Genomic DNA, 16,898 nt, shown 5'->3' on the forward strand with positions numbered 1-16,898 from the left:
CTTTTCTCTATCAAATAGCGTCCAAAAAACCCCCCAAATGCACGTCCCTAAAGCGGTTAATCCACCGAAACCCGTGAATATATTTTATCCCACTAGAAATATCCCTCTGAAGCTCTGTAGCTGGATATTCTAATTCTTCAACTATGCTCATCGCTTCTTTCATCAAGTTCCTGGTTATAGGCGATGAGCATTAACCTTTTTCCAAATCCCATCACCATCAACGAAAAAATGGTCACGTTGTAAATTACGTAATAATTTTCATGTGATTTGTCAAATAGTATCACTGGCCACGTAGCATTCTCAAATATAGAATTCCATGATCCATTGAGAGTATAGCCTTGATGTTTTAACCAAAAACCTCAAACTTCACATTTTAGGGCACCGAAAGGCCGTACCAAGAGGTGAAATGTCGCAGCTATACTTGCGCCGGGTGGTGGCTTTGTGGTTTGGTGCTGTTTTCGCTCTTGTCGGTGTCCCTCTGTGGTACAAATTGACCACGATATACAGGGCACCTTTGCCCGGCACGTATATCAGTTCCTTGCGTGAAAATATGCATTCAGACGTGCATCTGGTCGTGCCAGTATATGTGCGATCAGACACGTACAAATTTCCAGATGTTCACGAGGCAATCCAGTTGCAGGCAGACGCATTGTTGCAATCCAAACCACGGGCTGTAAATTGGTCTTTACAGATCCTACAGGCGGAGAAAAACCAGGTTCTGGACCCGGAGTCCGATTACGTGCTAACATTGACTCTGGACGACTTCACGGGTTACTCTATCGCTTACGACTCGAAGGAAACGATCGTTTTCTTCGATGATACCGCGGTCGTGTCGAACGATATTCCTTTCTTTGCCGCTCAAACATTGATCGAGCATACTTTTGGAACGGAATGGACCCATCTGAGTCTCGATTCAAGTGATCAAAATGATCAAGGTAATCGAGGTCTAGGTAAGTCCTCAGAAATGGCGATTTCGTATGCCCCCAAGGTACATCTGTCACTATCACTTCTAACGGGAGACGGTCGTCCCGTTGCATGGAACATAGAATCGACGTTAAACCAGTACTTTACTCCACTTCGCCAATTTTTATCGCCATTGATAAACTTCACCGTGGATACTAGTATTTTGCATTTCAACGATCTAAATTTGGGGTCCCTCCATGACATTCAAGATCCTTCGTGGCAAGACTTAGCGCACTCCATTGACCTATCTGAACTTTCATCACTTAATCATTATCGCGAAAAAAATGCGATCAATTTGGCCATAGTTTTCCCCAGTCCGGAAGCAGGTCAGTTAGGGTTCGTCAACGCCACAGAAGATAGACCATGGCAAAGTTTCATGGTTCCTCAATGGGGCGCTCTGGTTGTGAATAAGGAGGCACTTCCAGACAATTCCAGACTAACTCAGGATTATCTGGCGCCTGTCATTTACAGCTTTGCATGCGAATTATTTCAATTCTTAGGCCTATCAAACGAAAAGGCCGATCTTTCCACACCATATATTACAATAGACTCATTCAAGAGGGTCACAACATTGAAAAATTTGGAACACGGTATCGAAACTATGTGGTCTTTGATCAAACTTACGGATCAATTCCCACAGATGGCGGTCCCCAAACAAGTTCTCTCGGACGTTGAGCAAGCGATAAGTTTGAGACTGAAAGCCGTGGAGCTGCTCAATGATCCTAAACGCGGTGACGAAGCTACTTGGAACGAAGCATTGCACTTGAGTAACAGTTTTGTCGAGGTTTGCGAAAGAGCATTTTTTCACAAGGAAATGGTACAACAAAATTTCTTTCCACAGGAGCACAAAATAGCGGTCTACTTACCGTTCCTGGGTCCAATCTTTGTCATTATTTTGACGGGACTACTCAAGACACTTCGGGAGAACAACGATGACGATGAAGACGAAGTGGAGGAGAAGCAAGTGAAAATCTCCGACTCGCCTGCCGACGAAACTGAGCAGCTTGATGAAAAAACGCACGATTCTTCGTTAACAAAAGAGTAAGTCAAAGAACTGATATGTGCTTCTATTCTTTCAAATGTCGGGCCTTGGGCGACGGTGACAGCAGGCGTGTCATACAGCCCGAATCTTTTCGTTGTCAATCCTCTCACAACAGTTCACTCAACAAAAGTTAGCTGGAATTTACACACATTTACGGTCTCATTCATTCCATGTATACATTTACATATATAGATTCAGAACAGTGCCAGCATCCTTCACTACAAAGTATTGTTCACAATTTCCTTCAACTCTTATAAGGTTGAACAACTAAATTGAGCTACAAATTACGAATCTTCCTTCTTTCATCGATCGAACAGCGGCCGGATTGAGCTGAATATAGACTGTGAGACCATGAATGAGACCCAAGGGCCACTAGATACGTTACCTGAGCAAAACTATCCACCTTTGATTACTCGTAGCAATTACTGGGGGACAAAAGAACTGATCAACCAAGTCATCAGTGAAGATCAAGAATATGTAAGTTGGAAGCTCAAAGATGTACGAACGGGGGGAACAATGGTTGCATACGTGAATGAATTCAGAAGCAAGAATTTCCATGGGACTGGTGGTCTTTCAGGAAGCTCGAAAAGGACAAACAATAATGCTGGAAGGATAAAAAAGGCATCGCATGTTAATTCTATACCTAAGAACCTCCAGTTTCCTCGAGAGATACATGACGAACAGATTGCTAGCTTACCACAGCCCAAAGAATTGGAACAATCTGAGCAACTGAATCTACTCTTAACAAATTTGGACGAAGAACAAATGAACAGGTTTGAAGTGTTTCGGAGAACATCTCTGGCCAAAAACAATATCAAGAAAATTTCAAGCATTGTCACCAATCAAACAGTAGCTGCAAATATCAACCTACTGCTAGCCGGTGTGGGCAAAATCTTTGTGGGCGAAATAGTGGAAAAGGCTCAAGAGGTCAAAAAGCGAAGTTTAGTGATACTTATGGCCTCAGTATTCAGGAATAAAAAACTTGCAGCGCACAAGCTGAAAAAGACCTTCAAGAAGCTCACATTGATGGTGGAGACTTCTGAAATGTCCCTGGATGATAGTGTCGATGAAAACGAGACGGATGACTACGAGGACGAAAGTGACGAGAAGCTTACGAAGGAGACCAACACATTCAATGAGATTATAAGGTCACAAGTCAATTCCGAGGAGAATAGAGTTACGCTCATCAAATATTACAACAGATTGGTGCGCTCTTTCAACAGTTTGGACGTGAGTGTTGAGAAATATACAAATAGTCCAATATTACCGGAGCATATACGGGAAGCATGGAGGCTGTATCGAGCGGAGAACGACACAGTGCCACAGGCTACTTGGCGAACGCAGGGTGAAGGAAATGGGTGGTTTTTTAGGTGAGAACTTATATAAAAGAGGGTTTATGTCGATATTACGATCACTTTTCACCAAGAAGATTTTGAATGTACATAATGCGAAAGAATCAATTTTAGCTCTTCAATTTCATCCAGGAATTGAAGCGACTTCAGCCGATTTTTCTCTTCCTGTGGTATTTGCTGGATATAGTACTGCCACACTGTTTCGATTTGGGTATGTTTTGTTTCGTCTTCGAATCTTTGAGCGTATTTTTCCACTGAGTTGAAAAACATGAGAGTTGGGAGTTCCAATTGTCTGGACTCCCAAAGATTGGCTTGCATGATCGCACCAAACCTGTCGTCTGCTTCGTTACCGCCAATGGGATCGTACGAGACCCAGGTTCCGGTTTCGTAAAATGAAACCACGTTGTCGATCAAAGCCTGTGATTGTGAGAGATCCATATAACAGAGTACGCACTCTGTTATAACCAATGTTGGAACCTCTGGGACACTAGACTCTAATAGTATGTCAAGCACTTTTTGTGTGTGGTTTAAGTTGCAGCTTTTGAGCAAATAACGATCTGAAATGTACTCTGTGTCGTCCGCACCTTGGGGCTCGCCAAGAGTATTTCTAAACTGTTCGTTTTTTTTTAAGATCTTGGCCTTCAGCGAAACGGACTCTGCAAAATCCAGGTCTATCCAGGTCAATTGTGGATATTGATTGAGGAAGAAGAGCATTCGCAAATCGGAACCGCAACCCAAGTTGAGTATTTGAATCTTTGAATTTTCATTTGCAGCGTTCTCCAAAAACGATTTGCATTCTATGTCGACAATCAGGGTTCTCAAATAAGTCCCATAATTCATCAAAGGCTGACCTTGTCGAATTGCCGTTTGGACTTTGCCATATGCCCTTCTATTGAGGCCTTTCAATTGTTGAGCATACGCCATATGCAGCTCTGAAAATCCCCGCATCCCACAAAATTCCAGTTCCTTGCTGCTTGGCAAGTACATTTTGCTTATAGCACATATTTTGCAAGAAAAAGCATCGTAGTCTGTCTGTTGGATAGCTCTATCCATGTTGCGTGAGAGAGTCTCAGTTTCACTCGTTAACGAAGGCAGAGACAATTTACGTAAAAAAGTTGGTAGCAGACTGTCTAGTTGGAAGTTGTGATACAAAATGGAGAGATACTCTTATCGCCTGAATTCCTTGCTGTCTTGCATCGATTCTTTCCCTTGAAGTGTTGAAAAAACGGTCGGTGTAATCGAGCCAGCTTGTAGGATAGTAGTAGTAGTTCTACAATATTTGAGGCCTTTAGTACATCAACCTCTAGGCAGAGTTAATGGAATACATCAAGGAAGTCACGTGCATAAAACTATGGTTTATTTCCTCGAGGTGATAATCTCTTAACTGGGTCAATGAACACCGAGATGTATCCAGGTACGACTTGTGAGTTTGGATGGCATCGCCTTCCCTCAACGGCACTCCTCGCCTAAGTAGTCGACACGATGCATAGATGTTACACAACAACTACTTTTGAAAATTACGACTTTTGTCATCACGTCAATGACCAAGTTGACACATTTGAGAAGGCTTTGTCAAGAACGTCTCTATTTCTTGATTTGGTTCAAAGGCCAAGACCTCGAGATTTCTGTGTTGGTGGTCTCAGCTCAAATGGGGTTCATGGAAGCTTATTTCCCCGTTTTCAGTGAGAGCTCCTGGAGCGTGTCGGTGCAATAAAAGTTGATAACTTGGTTCCTGAAAAAAGCCGAAAGATGTGATTTTTCCCATTTGATAGACTTGGACATTGAATTAAGACGTCTAATCAAGACATTTGGCTTGCATTTGCACTGTTTCTTTGTAGTTCGTCTTAGGTTTTTTTAATACTGTCGCTGTCATCATGAGGTCACGTGGACATGACCACCGTACCGTGAATCTGACGCCAGGAATGAGAAGAAGAATGTAACATAATCGCACAAAAATCTGAGCAGAATATCCAAGGAGTTTATTCGAGTCATCCTCCCTCACGCTTTGGTTACCGTCTATCTCAATCATTGTCTGCTGTTCTATTCTGGTCTACATACAAGTATTAATTAACGGCACCGTTATATTGAATTATGTCTACATCAAGAACATCGAAATTTATCACCGGAATCCAAGGTTCGAAAACCTGGATCATCACCAGTCTCTCTTCTATCAAGTCGCGCGTATATAAAGATCAAACATTTGTTGCATTTGATATAGCTTTCTGTGTAACTTTACGTCACTTTCCTCTCCAATCGGACAAGCATAATGGAGTTCTATTCAAGTCTCTCGACCTCGTCTCCAGCGCTTGCCTCCTCGATATACCCAACAATTTTCGAAATTATTTCTGCTGACGAGATCGATGAGCTGCTAACACCGTCGGTTCGCTATATCGTGGCCAATTTGGTGGCCCGTAAACCAAACAGGTACACTTTGGCCATCAATAATTGGTTTGACGAATGGTTCTTATTAGCCACTAGAATGGCCATAGAATCGCACTATCTAAGTCGTTGGGATGGCACATTCATCGAAAACTTCTATGGGCTCAAACGTATCAACGGCTCGAATCGCATCTTGCTTCGCACCCTACAACAAAATCCGGGTTTGGAGCTCCCGGTGCGACTAACAAATGTACAGCGATCCGCAGTAGTTGCACAGAAAGTGCTGGTACCATATATTGCAACGAAACTCGACTTGCTACATTCTAAGCTACTGGCCGCAGCGTTGATGCGTAATCCCCGAGAAAACGATGACACTCATAAGTCCCGCAAAGTGAGAAAAGCCCTGCGAAACGTCTTCATTAAATACTATCCGCTGCTGAAAAAGCTACTCTTTTTTCTCAACTTGGCCTCAAAGCTTTACTTCCTTACTGGCAAGAGCGGCGCAACATCCATTATCGAGCTTATCATGAACATTAGCTACACACGGCTCTCGATCCTAGACTATGAGCGAAATGAGACCAAAGATGCTGTGTCGCCGGCAACTACCAGTGCAAGGCGTATTAGACTTAATAAAGCTGCTCTTTTGAATCTTCTTCGGGTTTGGAGCTCCAAATTAGATTCGATTCTTAGAACTGCCGGTTCCCAAGTGTTCCCCGCATTTATTTTCATGCTTCGCATTTTCCAATGGTGGACGTCACAAGACATGACCAATGAGTTGCAGAGGAAGATGGACAGTCTTGACCAAGACGTTCCACCACCACCTATTCCGTTTGAAAGAAACACAAACGGTAAATGTAGAATATGCGATAGCGAAATCACCAACCCTGCCGCGATCGAAACCGGTTATGTGTTCTGTTATCCATGCATAATGGATTATCTGCCGCAGCATGAGGGAAAATGTCCGGTAACGGGCAGCAAGTTACTGGGATGTAACTATGAGAAGGAATCTGGTGATTGGTCGCTGACGGGAATCAGAAAACTCATGATCTGATGGGATAAAATTATGGGTCGCTTCTGCCTAAGGTGTGCCCTGTTTCCCATTGATCGCATATAATGTTGAGTAATTGCAATTCCATCTCTTTCTCTAGTACTTGTTGTTCGATGTCATTCGTCGGAGCCTTTTTCAATTGCAAAACTAGCAGGTTTATCTTCCTCAAAATCGAGTCGGTGACCTGGCCTTGTTCCAGATACCTAATGATGTTGCTAATTCTTGAGATGAGTTTTTCTTTAAAGTCTTTTTGCTTCTCATGGTCATTCTTGTCTTCATTTCTTAGGTGCTGTGAATCGTCAATCGCAGCAAGTAAAGTGTCATTGTTTAAAAATCGGACTGGCATCCTATGTCGAGGCTCGTCAATCTGATGGCAGCGAAGATCTAGCTTATTGCCTTGAATAGTGTAGATCAGGAAAGATTTCAAGGTTTCTACCTCACTCATCAAAGCATCAAGAATCGTATCGAAGTGGAAGGGCAACGAACTATCAATGACAAAAATAATGCCCAATAGCTGTAATTGTGGAAGCACAGAGCGCACAAGACCAATTCGTTTGTTCAATGCATCAGAAGCGTAACTTATAGTGCCATTTTCTTCTAACAATGGTAGTTCTAGTCCATAGTGGACAATTACATTAGAGTGAGATATTTCACCAAATAACAATAGACAAAGCGGTTCTGGCCTTGATCCCCCAAGCACTCTTTTGACGTCTAACGACTGGTTGACCTGTAGAATGATCACAGGAGGCAGCAAGACTTCCATTGCTGCCTGAAAACCTTCGCCTATTGTAGAAGCTTCCATTTTTCGATAAGTTAAGCTAACTTGATCAAAGACCAGAAACACCTAAATACGCACTTACTTAACAAAAAGCCAAACTTTACTAGATCATCAAAAGTTCACTGCTGTTAATATATACAAGGCGATAATTAGGTACATCTGCGTATCGATGTTCCAGATGACATATTTTAATCTTCTTCAAACGATTACTGCGCCATGGTCGATCACGGAAGGCTGGCCTTTGACAGGCTCATAGCAGTACCATTTAGTCAATGCGTCGGTAGCAGCTCTGGCCTTGGCTTCTTTCAAAGATGCTCCAAAACCCTCACCCAGTTTTTCAAGGCCAGAAAAAACGCCCACTATGAATACAGGAGCTTTGGAATGTCTCCCGGACTCGGCCAAGAGTTTTGAAACTGGGGCTTCAAGCCCCTCACGGCGACAAAGGACCGCAAGCTCCCTGGTTGGATGTTCGAATTGAAATATTTTGGTCACGTCTAGTTTACGAGACAGAATATGATCGTCAATAAACTTGAACGCTAATGCAGGATTGGTTTCGTTGGTGTAAGCCCAAAGAGCGCCAATAATACTTCTCACGGCAAGGGCGTACGCTGCTTCCGCGGAGAAATTTTGACCGGTGATGACTTCCACTCCGTCTTCACGCTTCAAACTATTATTGAAAAACCTCAGTCTTCCAAGTGTCAGCTGGATGGGCTCTTCCTTGAGATATCTGTCTAAAACGCTGGTATTTTCGAGTTCGATACCCCAAGACTTGCCAACGCTGGCCAGCACGTTATGTGAAATGTAAGCGTCCACTGCAGCATTTAACACCACAGTAGGTAGACGCGGATATTGTGCCATTATTTGACGAGAGACGTGGTATGTCAGTAAATTTTTGCCAAAGATGTTCAGTCCATGGTTGTCGCAGAAATTATTTGAGGGAACCGTACTTGTGAATGCAGATCCTGATGAATTCCCGCTGTTGTTATTTGTAGGAGAAAGCTGAGAGGACCTACACGTCAGACATCTTGCGAGAGTTGAATTGGGGAAAGCTTTTGGTAATTTTAGTCTTGAGTGCAATGCATTCAGGGCTGTGGATTTTGACGCAATTGTTTCCGGAACGTCATTTATAGCGTCTTGGACCTGCTTATAATACACTCTATACTCATCAAGTTGTGGGGTCGCCAATTTGGGCGTTTTTTGCTGCACACTGCTTATGTGATGTAGCGGTCTTGACAGAATCAGATTTCGACCGCTATAAGATCTGGTAGTGAGCGTCGCGACGTGGAAACTCTTCAGGAGCCGCGACGAAGCAATGATCTGCCGAGACATACAGGAGTAATTAGATGTAGGTAGCAGACCTCTAACAAACTTGAACTTTGAGATTTGTTAACTTCTTTCAACTAAACTTATCAATTCCAAGCTGAGCTAGCTCATCGGCTCTACAAGGTTGATTATTACTTTAGTTAAGATTTCTGAAAAATTTTCGAAATTGTGTAGTGTAGTGTCACGTGAAGAGACGTCACGTGATCATTATGGCTAAAGTATACTGTTGACTCATCAACAGAAAAGTAAGCGACTAAGGAAGGCATTGCATTCGTGACCGGTGGGGCATCAGTTCGAGCCTAACTTTTTGGAATTGAAGCTTCAAGTATATGCGCTGATTAAGTTTCTCTTCCATTTTCTCTAAAGAAAAAAGAGAATATGACGTTACCGTGACACTTTTACTCATTCGTCAATAGTGACACAAATGTCAAAATGGAATAAATCGGAGATTAGGTTTGTTTCTCCAGCGAAATGGGGTAAATGCCACTAGATGTGTGATGGGGAGTGGTGAGTTTGTGGTTTGGGCAGTACATTCTTTGTTTTCCAGCATTGAGTGCCATACTTCGAAGAGTTTCCACATATTGTCGTACACAGTGAGCTGTAACTTTGCTAAAATCGAACATCACACCAATAGTTCTTAAATCTGGCCTCCTGGTGTTTTGTTTCGTCATACCTGGAGTTCTTCGGCTTGTCTCAAGACTCTCTGAATTGAGCAACTATAAAAGTATGTCACACGTACCACGACGGAAAACTATAAAGTGATCTGGCGCCGCGAATACCAGCATCTAGAGAGGCAAGGGCAAAGAAAAAGACACCGATCTCTATAATATCCCATCCTTTGTTCACTGAATCTTCATTCCGAACACTGTCTGTGAAGAATAAAATTAAGCTTCGAAATATCATGTGACCAGCGTCAGCGACGCAAAGAGTTACAGTGACACGTTAAAACTCGCTTATTGTCCATTTGTCTAACTTGAACGCAAGCTCCCTTTGCCTGGCACCAACAAACTCTCACGAGCTTCTTGGTCTTAGTTTCCCTTCAACCAAAATTTTATACTGTTTATACTCGTGTTGAGACTCTGTCTCTGGAGTGTCGTTGCACGATAAACGTCCCATATCCTGGGTGATTCTGTCCATTATTGAAAGGTGTAAACTATTGTTTTACTGAGTTAGAGTTATCTCTCCGTAGTTTATTTAGTATAAGTGGGATGAGCTTATATAGTGCGTAAGACGTCTCTTCTTATACAAATTCCCGAAAATGTTCCGTCGTTAACAGGTGAAAAAATCTTCAAGATTCCGGGTGCAGTTTGCGGAAATGGTCTGATCTAGGAGCTATACGATCACTTTAGATGGTGCCACTTGGTCCAATCGACGTCATTCTTGTTAGATCGTTGGTTGTTCTAGGTTCTTTGAATATCTTGTTGTTTCTGACGCTGTCATCGTGTCACGTGTTTGTGATCACTTTGTCATGGATCTGACGCTAGACAGACAGAGGTTCCGACATATACAACAAAAATTGTTTATATGAATGTATGTGATGAGGTTTCCCGTTTGAACGTTCCACACTTGTAGGGCATAGGTGTTTACATAGAAAATCAAGGTTGGTACAACCTTTTATAGTTTACTGCCTTATGCCATCACTAAAAGAGGATTGCTCCACTGATAACTAGCACAGCTGCACCCATGATGGACCAAGAATGAAATCTATATGACGTAACAGCTGCAGACTCATCATCCTTGATCACGACTGGCGCCGTTAAATTCGTGTGGTTTACATCCGTTGAGTTGAGGATGGTAGACCGCTGTTGGTAAAAGACTGGAATGTTACCTGGTTTGGGGGAGCCGAGGTCAACAATACGAGAAGGGATTCTGGCCGCAGCAGCCATCGCCTTGGCTGCACTTTTTTTACCATTCTTTAATGAAACAGTTGCATGAATAGGTTTTTGACAGTTGGGTGTGGATTTGGTCCATTCATTCTTTAATTTCACGAACATTTTTAGTGTCTCTGGAGCATGAACTATTCGATTGACTTCGAGGAAAAGACTGTGCACCGCAGGCGTAGTCGATTCGAGATTCGCCCAAGCTTGGATCGCACTTTGTGAAAGTGTACGCCATTGAGAACTCTGGAACGACGTCTTGGCGATATTTCCAATCCATTGGTGTCCATGACGCAATAGAGGAGATGAATAGTAGATGGTTTTCACCTGCGCAAACTGCGCAGCGAGAGAAACTTTAGAAAGGTCGAGGTTCGTAGGTGGGAACCAATGCAATTGCACTGTGGCGATGTCCATCAGGTCCAAAGCATTAAATTGTGTCTTACCATTGAGCAAAGTCTTCAACACCGAAACACCCTCCAGAAGATACCTTTCAATGACATCGATGTCAACCTGGTACGATAATGCAGAAGTCATCATAGACACGGTCTGGTCTTGACACTCTGAAGTTGTGTTAACGACTGCAACATTTTGTGATTTAGCCACAGAATTGGATAACCGGTACAAAGATTGATCGGGCCATTTCGCAAGTGCGAACTTGGAATGTACTGCAAATGATGCAGAAATGAGTCCAACTAGTTTGGTAAGCTTCATTGTCCTATAGTATTAATTAGAGAAGATTAAGAGTTAGTATACTTTTCTTGCTTGATTTCAGAAAAGAGTACTATTCACAAATAAAAAGCAGCTAGAAGTCCATGTCTTCCGGTGTCCTTTTAAATATTCTGAGAAACCGCTTTCTGGATGTCAAAACGTCTGTCGCCAGGTTTGATGTCAATTCTGACATCTTGAAGACCCTTGAGTTTGGACAAGAAAATCGGTGAAAGCACTACTGTCAGAGATTAACGACCAAGGGTTATGGCATAACTCTCAAGAAGCTTCCTTACGTAAAATATCGCTTCTCCCAATGTCATTGATTTGACAATAACTTCTTTCTTATATGTAGGTATAACCAAACCAATATTTAAATTACTCTAGATTAAGCTCATCGCATCATCGATATACAAAAAACGTTTGCAGCATTGATAAAGATATAAGGCCAAGAGCGTTGTTTGGGATGCTCAGACGATATACGTTAGGGAACAGATTCAATTCGTATTTTCCTGCTACTTTTTACCATCCAACTATCTATGCATTGTCAACTTCTTTGGCTCAAAAATCTGCAGTCGCAGTAATCAGAATCACTGGCACGCACTCGAAATTCATATTTCAACAACTCACTGGTTCTGAAAAGTGTCCAATTGCTAGAAGAGCTTCGCTGCGAACCTTATTTGATTTGAAGTCAGGGACAAAGAACTTGTTGGATTCATCGATAGTAATATATTTTGCTGGTCCCAAATCTTTCACCGGTGAAGATATGTTGGAGCTGCACCTTCATGGTGGTAAAGCCGTAGTCAAGAGTGTGCTGAAGGCAATTGAACGCATTGGTAATAAGCAGGCTGAGAAAAATGTAAGGTACGCTTTACCGGGCGAATTTTCACAGCGGGCTTTCCAAAACGGTTGCATGGACTTGACTGAAGTGGAAGGTGTTGCAGATCTTATAGACGCTGAAACGGAAACTCAGCGTCGAAGTGCTGTTTCTGGGATGACAGGGAAAAATAAAGAGGTTTTCGAACGCTGGAGATCCCAAATTGTATCTAATGTTGCACAACTAACAGCGATCATAGATTTCGGAGACGATGCTGAAATTAACGACGTAGACAACATACTTCGATCTTGCGCACAAGAAATGCGTTCGCTGAAAATCGAAATCCAACGCTATCTCGAGAAAGTAGACCGTTCGAGCATATTACAAACAGGTATAAAAGTTGCGCTTCTTGGATCGCCAAACGCAGGAAAATCATCGCTGTTGAATTGTATCACAAATGATGACACCTCTATTGTCAGCGATGTACCAGGGACTACGAGAGATAGTATTGATGTACCGCTCGACATTGGTGGTTTCAAAGTGGTTCTCTGCGATACTGCAGGGATACGGGGTGCAAGCGGAGATAAGATAGAACTGGAAGGCATGAGAAGAGCAAGAGCAAAAGCTGTTGAAAGCGATCTCATGATACTGGTTATTGATGCCACGTCAAAACCATTTGTCGCGCCAGAATTGTGTGATTTGCTCAGGTCACAGCTGCCGGCAAAAGAGCTTATCGTTGTGATAAACAAAATGGACGCAGTGGAATTGCAGACGGTTGCAGACGCGAAACAACAAGTGCAGGCGCTTTTTGGAGATTGTTTCAAAATCAATGTTGTTTCCTGTCATGATTATCAAGGAATTGAGAATCTGGTAGACACCCTTTCCGCAACGTTCAGGAAAGTCTCAGATTTGGCTCATGATTCGGATCCTATAACAGCATCAAAACGAGTCCAAGATATTTTGAAGAGGGACGTGATTGATGGCATCGAAGATTTCCTTGCAACTTCGGAGCTTGGAGATTTAGTGATGGCATCGGAAAGTCTGGGGAATGCCGCCGAAGGTATTGGCAAAATAAGTGGTCGGTCTGTGGGTGTTGAAGAGGTGCTGGGGGTGGTATTTTCCCGGTTTTGCGTGGGTAAGTAAAGCCAAAAAGAAAGGGCAGTTTGTCACCTTTTTGTGCTTTGTGATAGTCTTTTCATCGCAAGTTTTTCTTTTACCTCACATTCGACCAAAAATTCCTGTATCTCGTCCGCTAGTTTCTCATAGTAGTCTATAGATTTTTCCAAATCGTCAATTTTAGTCGAGAATTCGGATTTCAAAGCCTTGAACTCCTCAATTGACTGAGTGTCTGTCTTGAATCGACTTTTGGCATCGTCAAGACGTTGGAAGTTTTCCTCGGTTTTAGTTTGAAATTCTTTGATAGCTTGTGCCGACTGAAGATCCACAATTTCTTGGAGACTGTTATTGCAGTGTTCGACGTACTTTCTGATCTGTGTTTCTTTCATGACCTGCCATTCGAACAATCGCTTCGGAGTGATGAGGTGTGTGGTGTAGGACTTCACGAATTGATAGATCACTAATTTCTCGATTAGTTCGGCTCTTAAAATGGCGACTGAATCTACTTTTTCTATGTCATTCACTAAAGTCCAAAACAAAAAGATAAGTGGACACGAACAGGACCACTGGGACGACAATTGGCCACTGACCAGTACGATCTTTCAACTGTATTTACATCTTTACGATGTTAGTAAGAACCTTATTGAATTTCGATTAACAACTTGGTCTCGTGACCAGAAATTGAGCCGAATTATAAACGTTCAAGATATTTGGCATGGCGAAAGTGTCAAGTGATTGGTTGTTGGGGGTTGTTGGTGTTTCTATCATGGCCATGAGGGGTTCTGCTCTATCAATGAATTACACCCAGATTTCCCTCTTTCATTAGACGCGACGTTCGTACGATTTGGCGTGAACATCAATCACCAATGAATGAACCTACATTTCTAGCCGAAAATGGATTTTCAACTAACACGCGTACGGCTCGGTAGTGCTCAAACTCCCGGCTTCATCAGATAGCTTTAGCTATACTGATTTCAGCTCTCGAGTAAGACCGATAAGCTGGTGTCAGATTGAAAATTAGTGATATCCTTTACTATCATCATCTGTCATGGAATGACGACAGAACATGCTGAAACGGAAGAAATCTCAACACAAATGGATAGTGAACTCTCTGGGTGATTGAATTGAGGATATAACAGCCTGTACTTGAGGTAAGGAGACACGATATTAATGTAGATTCAAGTTTCGTAATTGATCACTTCATAGAACAAAAGTGACATGTAAAAGAGAGCTTTGGAAAAGGACAAAGTGAGTATCGCATAAAAAGAGAAATACCTTGTAGAATGCAGACTTAGAACAACAGTTTTATTGGAATAGATCTCTTTTAGCTTTTAGCTTTTGGCATTCAGCTCGAGATAATTACATGCGACAATTTCAAATGACAGACAAAATAAGAACGATATCTCCAGCTTTATGTACAGCAGGTTAGTCCAAACACCTTCTTTGACTTAAAATGTCCACTCCCAAACTACTGTCATAAGATGTTCATTTTCAGACCATATTGATTCACGAAGAGCTGATTATAACGGCGTTATCGATGACCAAATGAATAAAATGACACCTAAAACGAACGTAACCGGCTCTAGGAGACATTTTGCGACAGAAAAAAAAGTTCTCCTAATTCAAAGTCAAAATAACCACTGTAACAAATTTTTGAGCCTTTATCAGCTTCCCGTCGGTGTCTGTTCACTGCGATAATGCGGTAAATTCAAGACGATGCTGTCGCGCCAGGTAACTTAGAACGACCACAGTGATGACGGATGGTGATCTGGTAACTAAACAACGCAGTCCGAGTAACTGAGTTGACCACAACATCTCCCGTAAGGTTCACGTTCTTTGCCGGAACTACCTATACTTTCGTAAATGCAGCAGTACGTGAAGCCTTTCGACTTACGATTCGACACAAAACCACAAAGTTTCAGAATTTCAGAACCGTCCCATAGGGTTCCCATTAGTTGCATTTTCCTATGTCAATTCGATGTTAAAAAAGGCAACGATCTTGTGTGGTCCAAAACCTCACCTTCATCGCCGAATATACCATTAGACAACTTAGAGTTCAAAAGTATACCTTCTGGCATACATGAAAAGCATAAAGACGTCGTCAGTTTTGTCATTCGCAAGCAAGATTCGTTCGAGGATGTGTTTTACGGTGTGTCGTGCTTTGAACAGAATGGATTGGCTTTAAGTGGAGAGACAGACCAACTGGACCGGAGCGAAGTGCGTATGTACTCGCTCGGCATAGTGCTAGACGTAAATTTTAGATACAAGGGTGTGTCAAAATCGAAATACTATGATTGGAAGCCTAATCAGTTCGTCAGCGCAGCAGAATACATCGACGACATCCAGGATCTTTTACTACATTGGTCCCAGAAGCAAGCAAACATTACAAGCGAAAACCTCAATTATGAGCTTTTTGAAACGTATTTTGAGTCCAATTGCATAAAGCCGGAAACGGCAAGTTTGTCATCGCCTATTCTTCGGCAATCATGGCAAAGTTCAGCCACTTTCACGGGATCCCCAAGGGTATTGCAGGATAAACATCCTCACATGCTGGAATCTCTCACTCAATGGTTTAGTTTCCTTGGCCCTCTCATTTTCCCCCTCTGGAAGGCCGCTATAGTACGACGAAGAATACTGATAATTGTGGGGGACGGTGTTTCATTTGAAAAATGCAATGCTTTGGTTTATTGCTTGTCCATTTTGTCGCTATTCCCACACAATATCTCAGATGGAGACCATGAGCAACCTTTGCAACCTCTGTACACGATCGGAATTACAGATATTGAAGCTTTAAGACAGCATGTTGCTCGAGCAATGTCGAGTCAAAATGACAATTTCGAAATCTCGGGGTTCGTTGCCTGTACCGGAGATGCCATATTGGAAGATCGGCCAGAGCTGTACGACGTTTGCTTGAGAATAAATGGTGACGATTCATTACCTCATATCAAAAGTAGCGAGGGCAATACTATCAAAGCCACACCACATGAACTTGAACTTTACCAAAAGCTGGTACCCTCGTATCTGGGATATGAGCTGTCACACGAAGAGGTGGAGAAAATAAATCAGTTGATAGAACCAACGACTTGGTCTCAGTACGTTATCGATGGATTTTACTGGTGGGCAACCGCAGGGTACATGAAGCCATCGTATCACAAGTCTGACGAAGACCTCATGACCGAAGTAGATCTGGAACGCGACAACATTGAAATTGTCTTGTCGTTGGTTGGATATTTTCATGGGAGAATTTCAAGGCTGTATGATACTCTAAAAAATGCTTTGGAATCAGGCGAAGAAGATATCGTAACGGTCTCTCCTATTTTTCTCACCGCAAATTCTTTGGACTGTTTCAGCCAGGGAGACTACGATTTCTTGAGTCTAGTGTGTCGACATTGGTTCAACAGAGTGTTGCAAGTAAGGAGCATTGATTGCAAATTGTTATGTTGAGTGCATATGATACACATGCATCCTCTAAAATCAGCGGTTGGAAAGACGGTATGC

General features: G+C 42.5%; 10 protein-coding genes across 10 annotated transcripts; 5 read left to right on the forward strand and 5 right to left on the reverse strand.

Moving 5' to 3' along the window:
- Nucleotides 1-406: 406 nt before the first annotated feature.
- On the forward strand, nt 407-2,008 carry GPI17 (LALA0S02e00276g1_1; the record flags this gene model as incomplete). The annotated part of the gene is made up of 1 exon (XM_022773539.1): nt 407-2,008. The coding sequence occupies one exon, from the start codon at nt 407-409 to the stop codon at nt 2,006-2,008; it is 1,602 nt and encodes a 533-aa protein (XP_022627055.1).
- Nucleotides 2,009-2,356: 348 nt separating this feature from the next.
- On the forward strand, nt 2,357-3,379 carry TAF11 (LALA0S02e00298g1_1; the record flags this gene model as incomplete). Its single annotated transcript, XM_022773540.1, has 1 exon — nt 2,357-3,379. The coding sequence occupies one exon, from the start codon at nt 2,357-2,359 to the stop codon at nt 3,377-3,379; it is 1,023 nt and encodes a 340-aa protein (XP_022627056.1).
- A 44-nt stretch (nt 3,380-3,423) lies between these two features.
- PPM1 (LALA0S02e00320g1_1) lies at nt 3,424-4,410 on the reverse strand (the record flags this gene model as incomplete). The annotated part of the gene is made up of 1 exon (XM_022773541.1): nt 3,424-4,410. The coding sequence occupies one exon, from the start codon at nt 4,408-4,410 to the stop codon at nt 3,424-3,426; it is 987 nt and encodes a 328-aa protein (XP_022627057.1).
- A 1,213-nt stretch (nt 4,411-5,623) lies between these two features.
- On the forward strand, nt 5,624-6,787 carry PEX12 (LALA0S02e00342g1_1; the record flags this gene model as incomplete). Its single annotated transcript, XM_022773542.1, has 1 exon — nt 5,624-6,787. The coding sequence occupies one exon, from the start codon at nt 5,624-5,626 to the stop codon at nt 6,785-6,787; it is 1,164 nt and encodes a 387-aa protein (XP_022627058.1).
- Nucleotides 6,788-6,797: 10 nt separating this feature from the next.
- CSI1 (LALA0S02e00364g1_1) lies at nt 6,798-7,547 on the reverse strand (the record flags this gene model as incomplete). The annotated part of the gene is made up of 1 exon (XM_022773544.1): nt 6,798-7,547. The coding sequence occupies one exon, from the start codon at nt 7,545-7,547 to the stop codon at nt 6,798-6,800; it is 750 nt and encodes a 249-aa protein (XP_022627059.1).
- Nucleotides 7,548-7,760: 213 nt separating this feature from the next.
- On the reverse strand, nt 7,761-8,891 carry MRPL3 (LALA0S02e00386g1_1; the record flags this gene model as incomplete). Its single annotated transcript, XM_022773545.1, has 1 exon — nt 7,761-8,891. The coding sequence occupies one exon, from the start codon at nt 8,889-8,891 to the stop codon at nt 7,761-7,763; it is 1,131 nt and encodes a 376-aa protein (XP_022627060.1).
- A 1,634-nt stretch (nt 8,892-10,525) lies between these two features.
- On the reverse strand, nt 10,526-11,473 carry LALA0_S02e00408g (LALA0S02e00408g1_1; the record flags this gene model as incomplete). The annotated part of the gene is made up of 1 exon (XM_022773546.1): nt 10,526-11,473. The coding sequence occupies one exon, from the start codon at nt 11,471-11,473 to the stop codon at nt 10,526-10,528; it is 948 nt and encodes a 315-aa protein (XP_022627061.1).
- A 460-nt stretch (nt 11,474-11,933) lies between these two features.
- Nucleotides 11,934-13,427, forward strand: MSS1 (LALA0S02e00430g1_1; the record flags this gene model as incomplete). The annotated part of the gene is made up of 1 exon (XM_022773547.1): nt 11,934-13,427. One exon carries the CDS (start codon nt 11,934-11,936, stop codon nt 13,425-13,427), a length of 1,494 nt encoding a protein of 497 aa, XP_022627062.1.
- A 23-nt stretch (nt 13,428-13,450) lies between these two features.
- BLI1 (LALA0S02e00452g1_1) lies at nt 13,451-13,789 on the reverse strand (the record flags this gene model as incomplete). The annotated part of the gene is made up of 1 exon (XM_022773548.1): nt 13,451-13,789. One exon carries the CDS (start codon nt 13,787-13,789, stop codon nt 13,451-13,453), a length of 339 nt encoding a protein of 112 aa, XP_022627063.1.
- A 1,474-nt stretch (nt 13,790-15,263) lies between these two features.
- Nucleotides 15,264-16,844, forward strand: ANR2 (LALA0S02e00474g1_1; the record flags this gene model as incomplete). Its single annotated transcript, XM_022773549.1, has 1 exon — nt 15,264-16,844. The coding sequence occupies one exon, from the start codon at nt 15,264-15,266 to the stop codon at nt 16,842-16,844; it is 1,581 nt and encodes a 526-aa protein (XP_022627064.1).
- Nucleotides 16,845-16,898: the final 54 nt, after the last annotated feature.

This window comes from Lachancea lanzarotensis, scaffold LALA0S02, assembly GCF_000938715.1.
Source record: "Lachancea lanzarotensis genome assembly LALA0, scaffold LALA0S02, whole genome shotgun sequence".
Lineage (NCBI taxonomy): Eukaryota > Fungi > Ascomycota > Saccharomycetes > Saccharomycetales > Saccharomycetaceae > Lachancea > Lachancea lanzarotensis.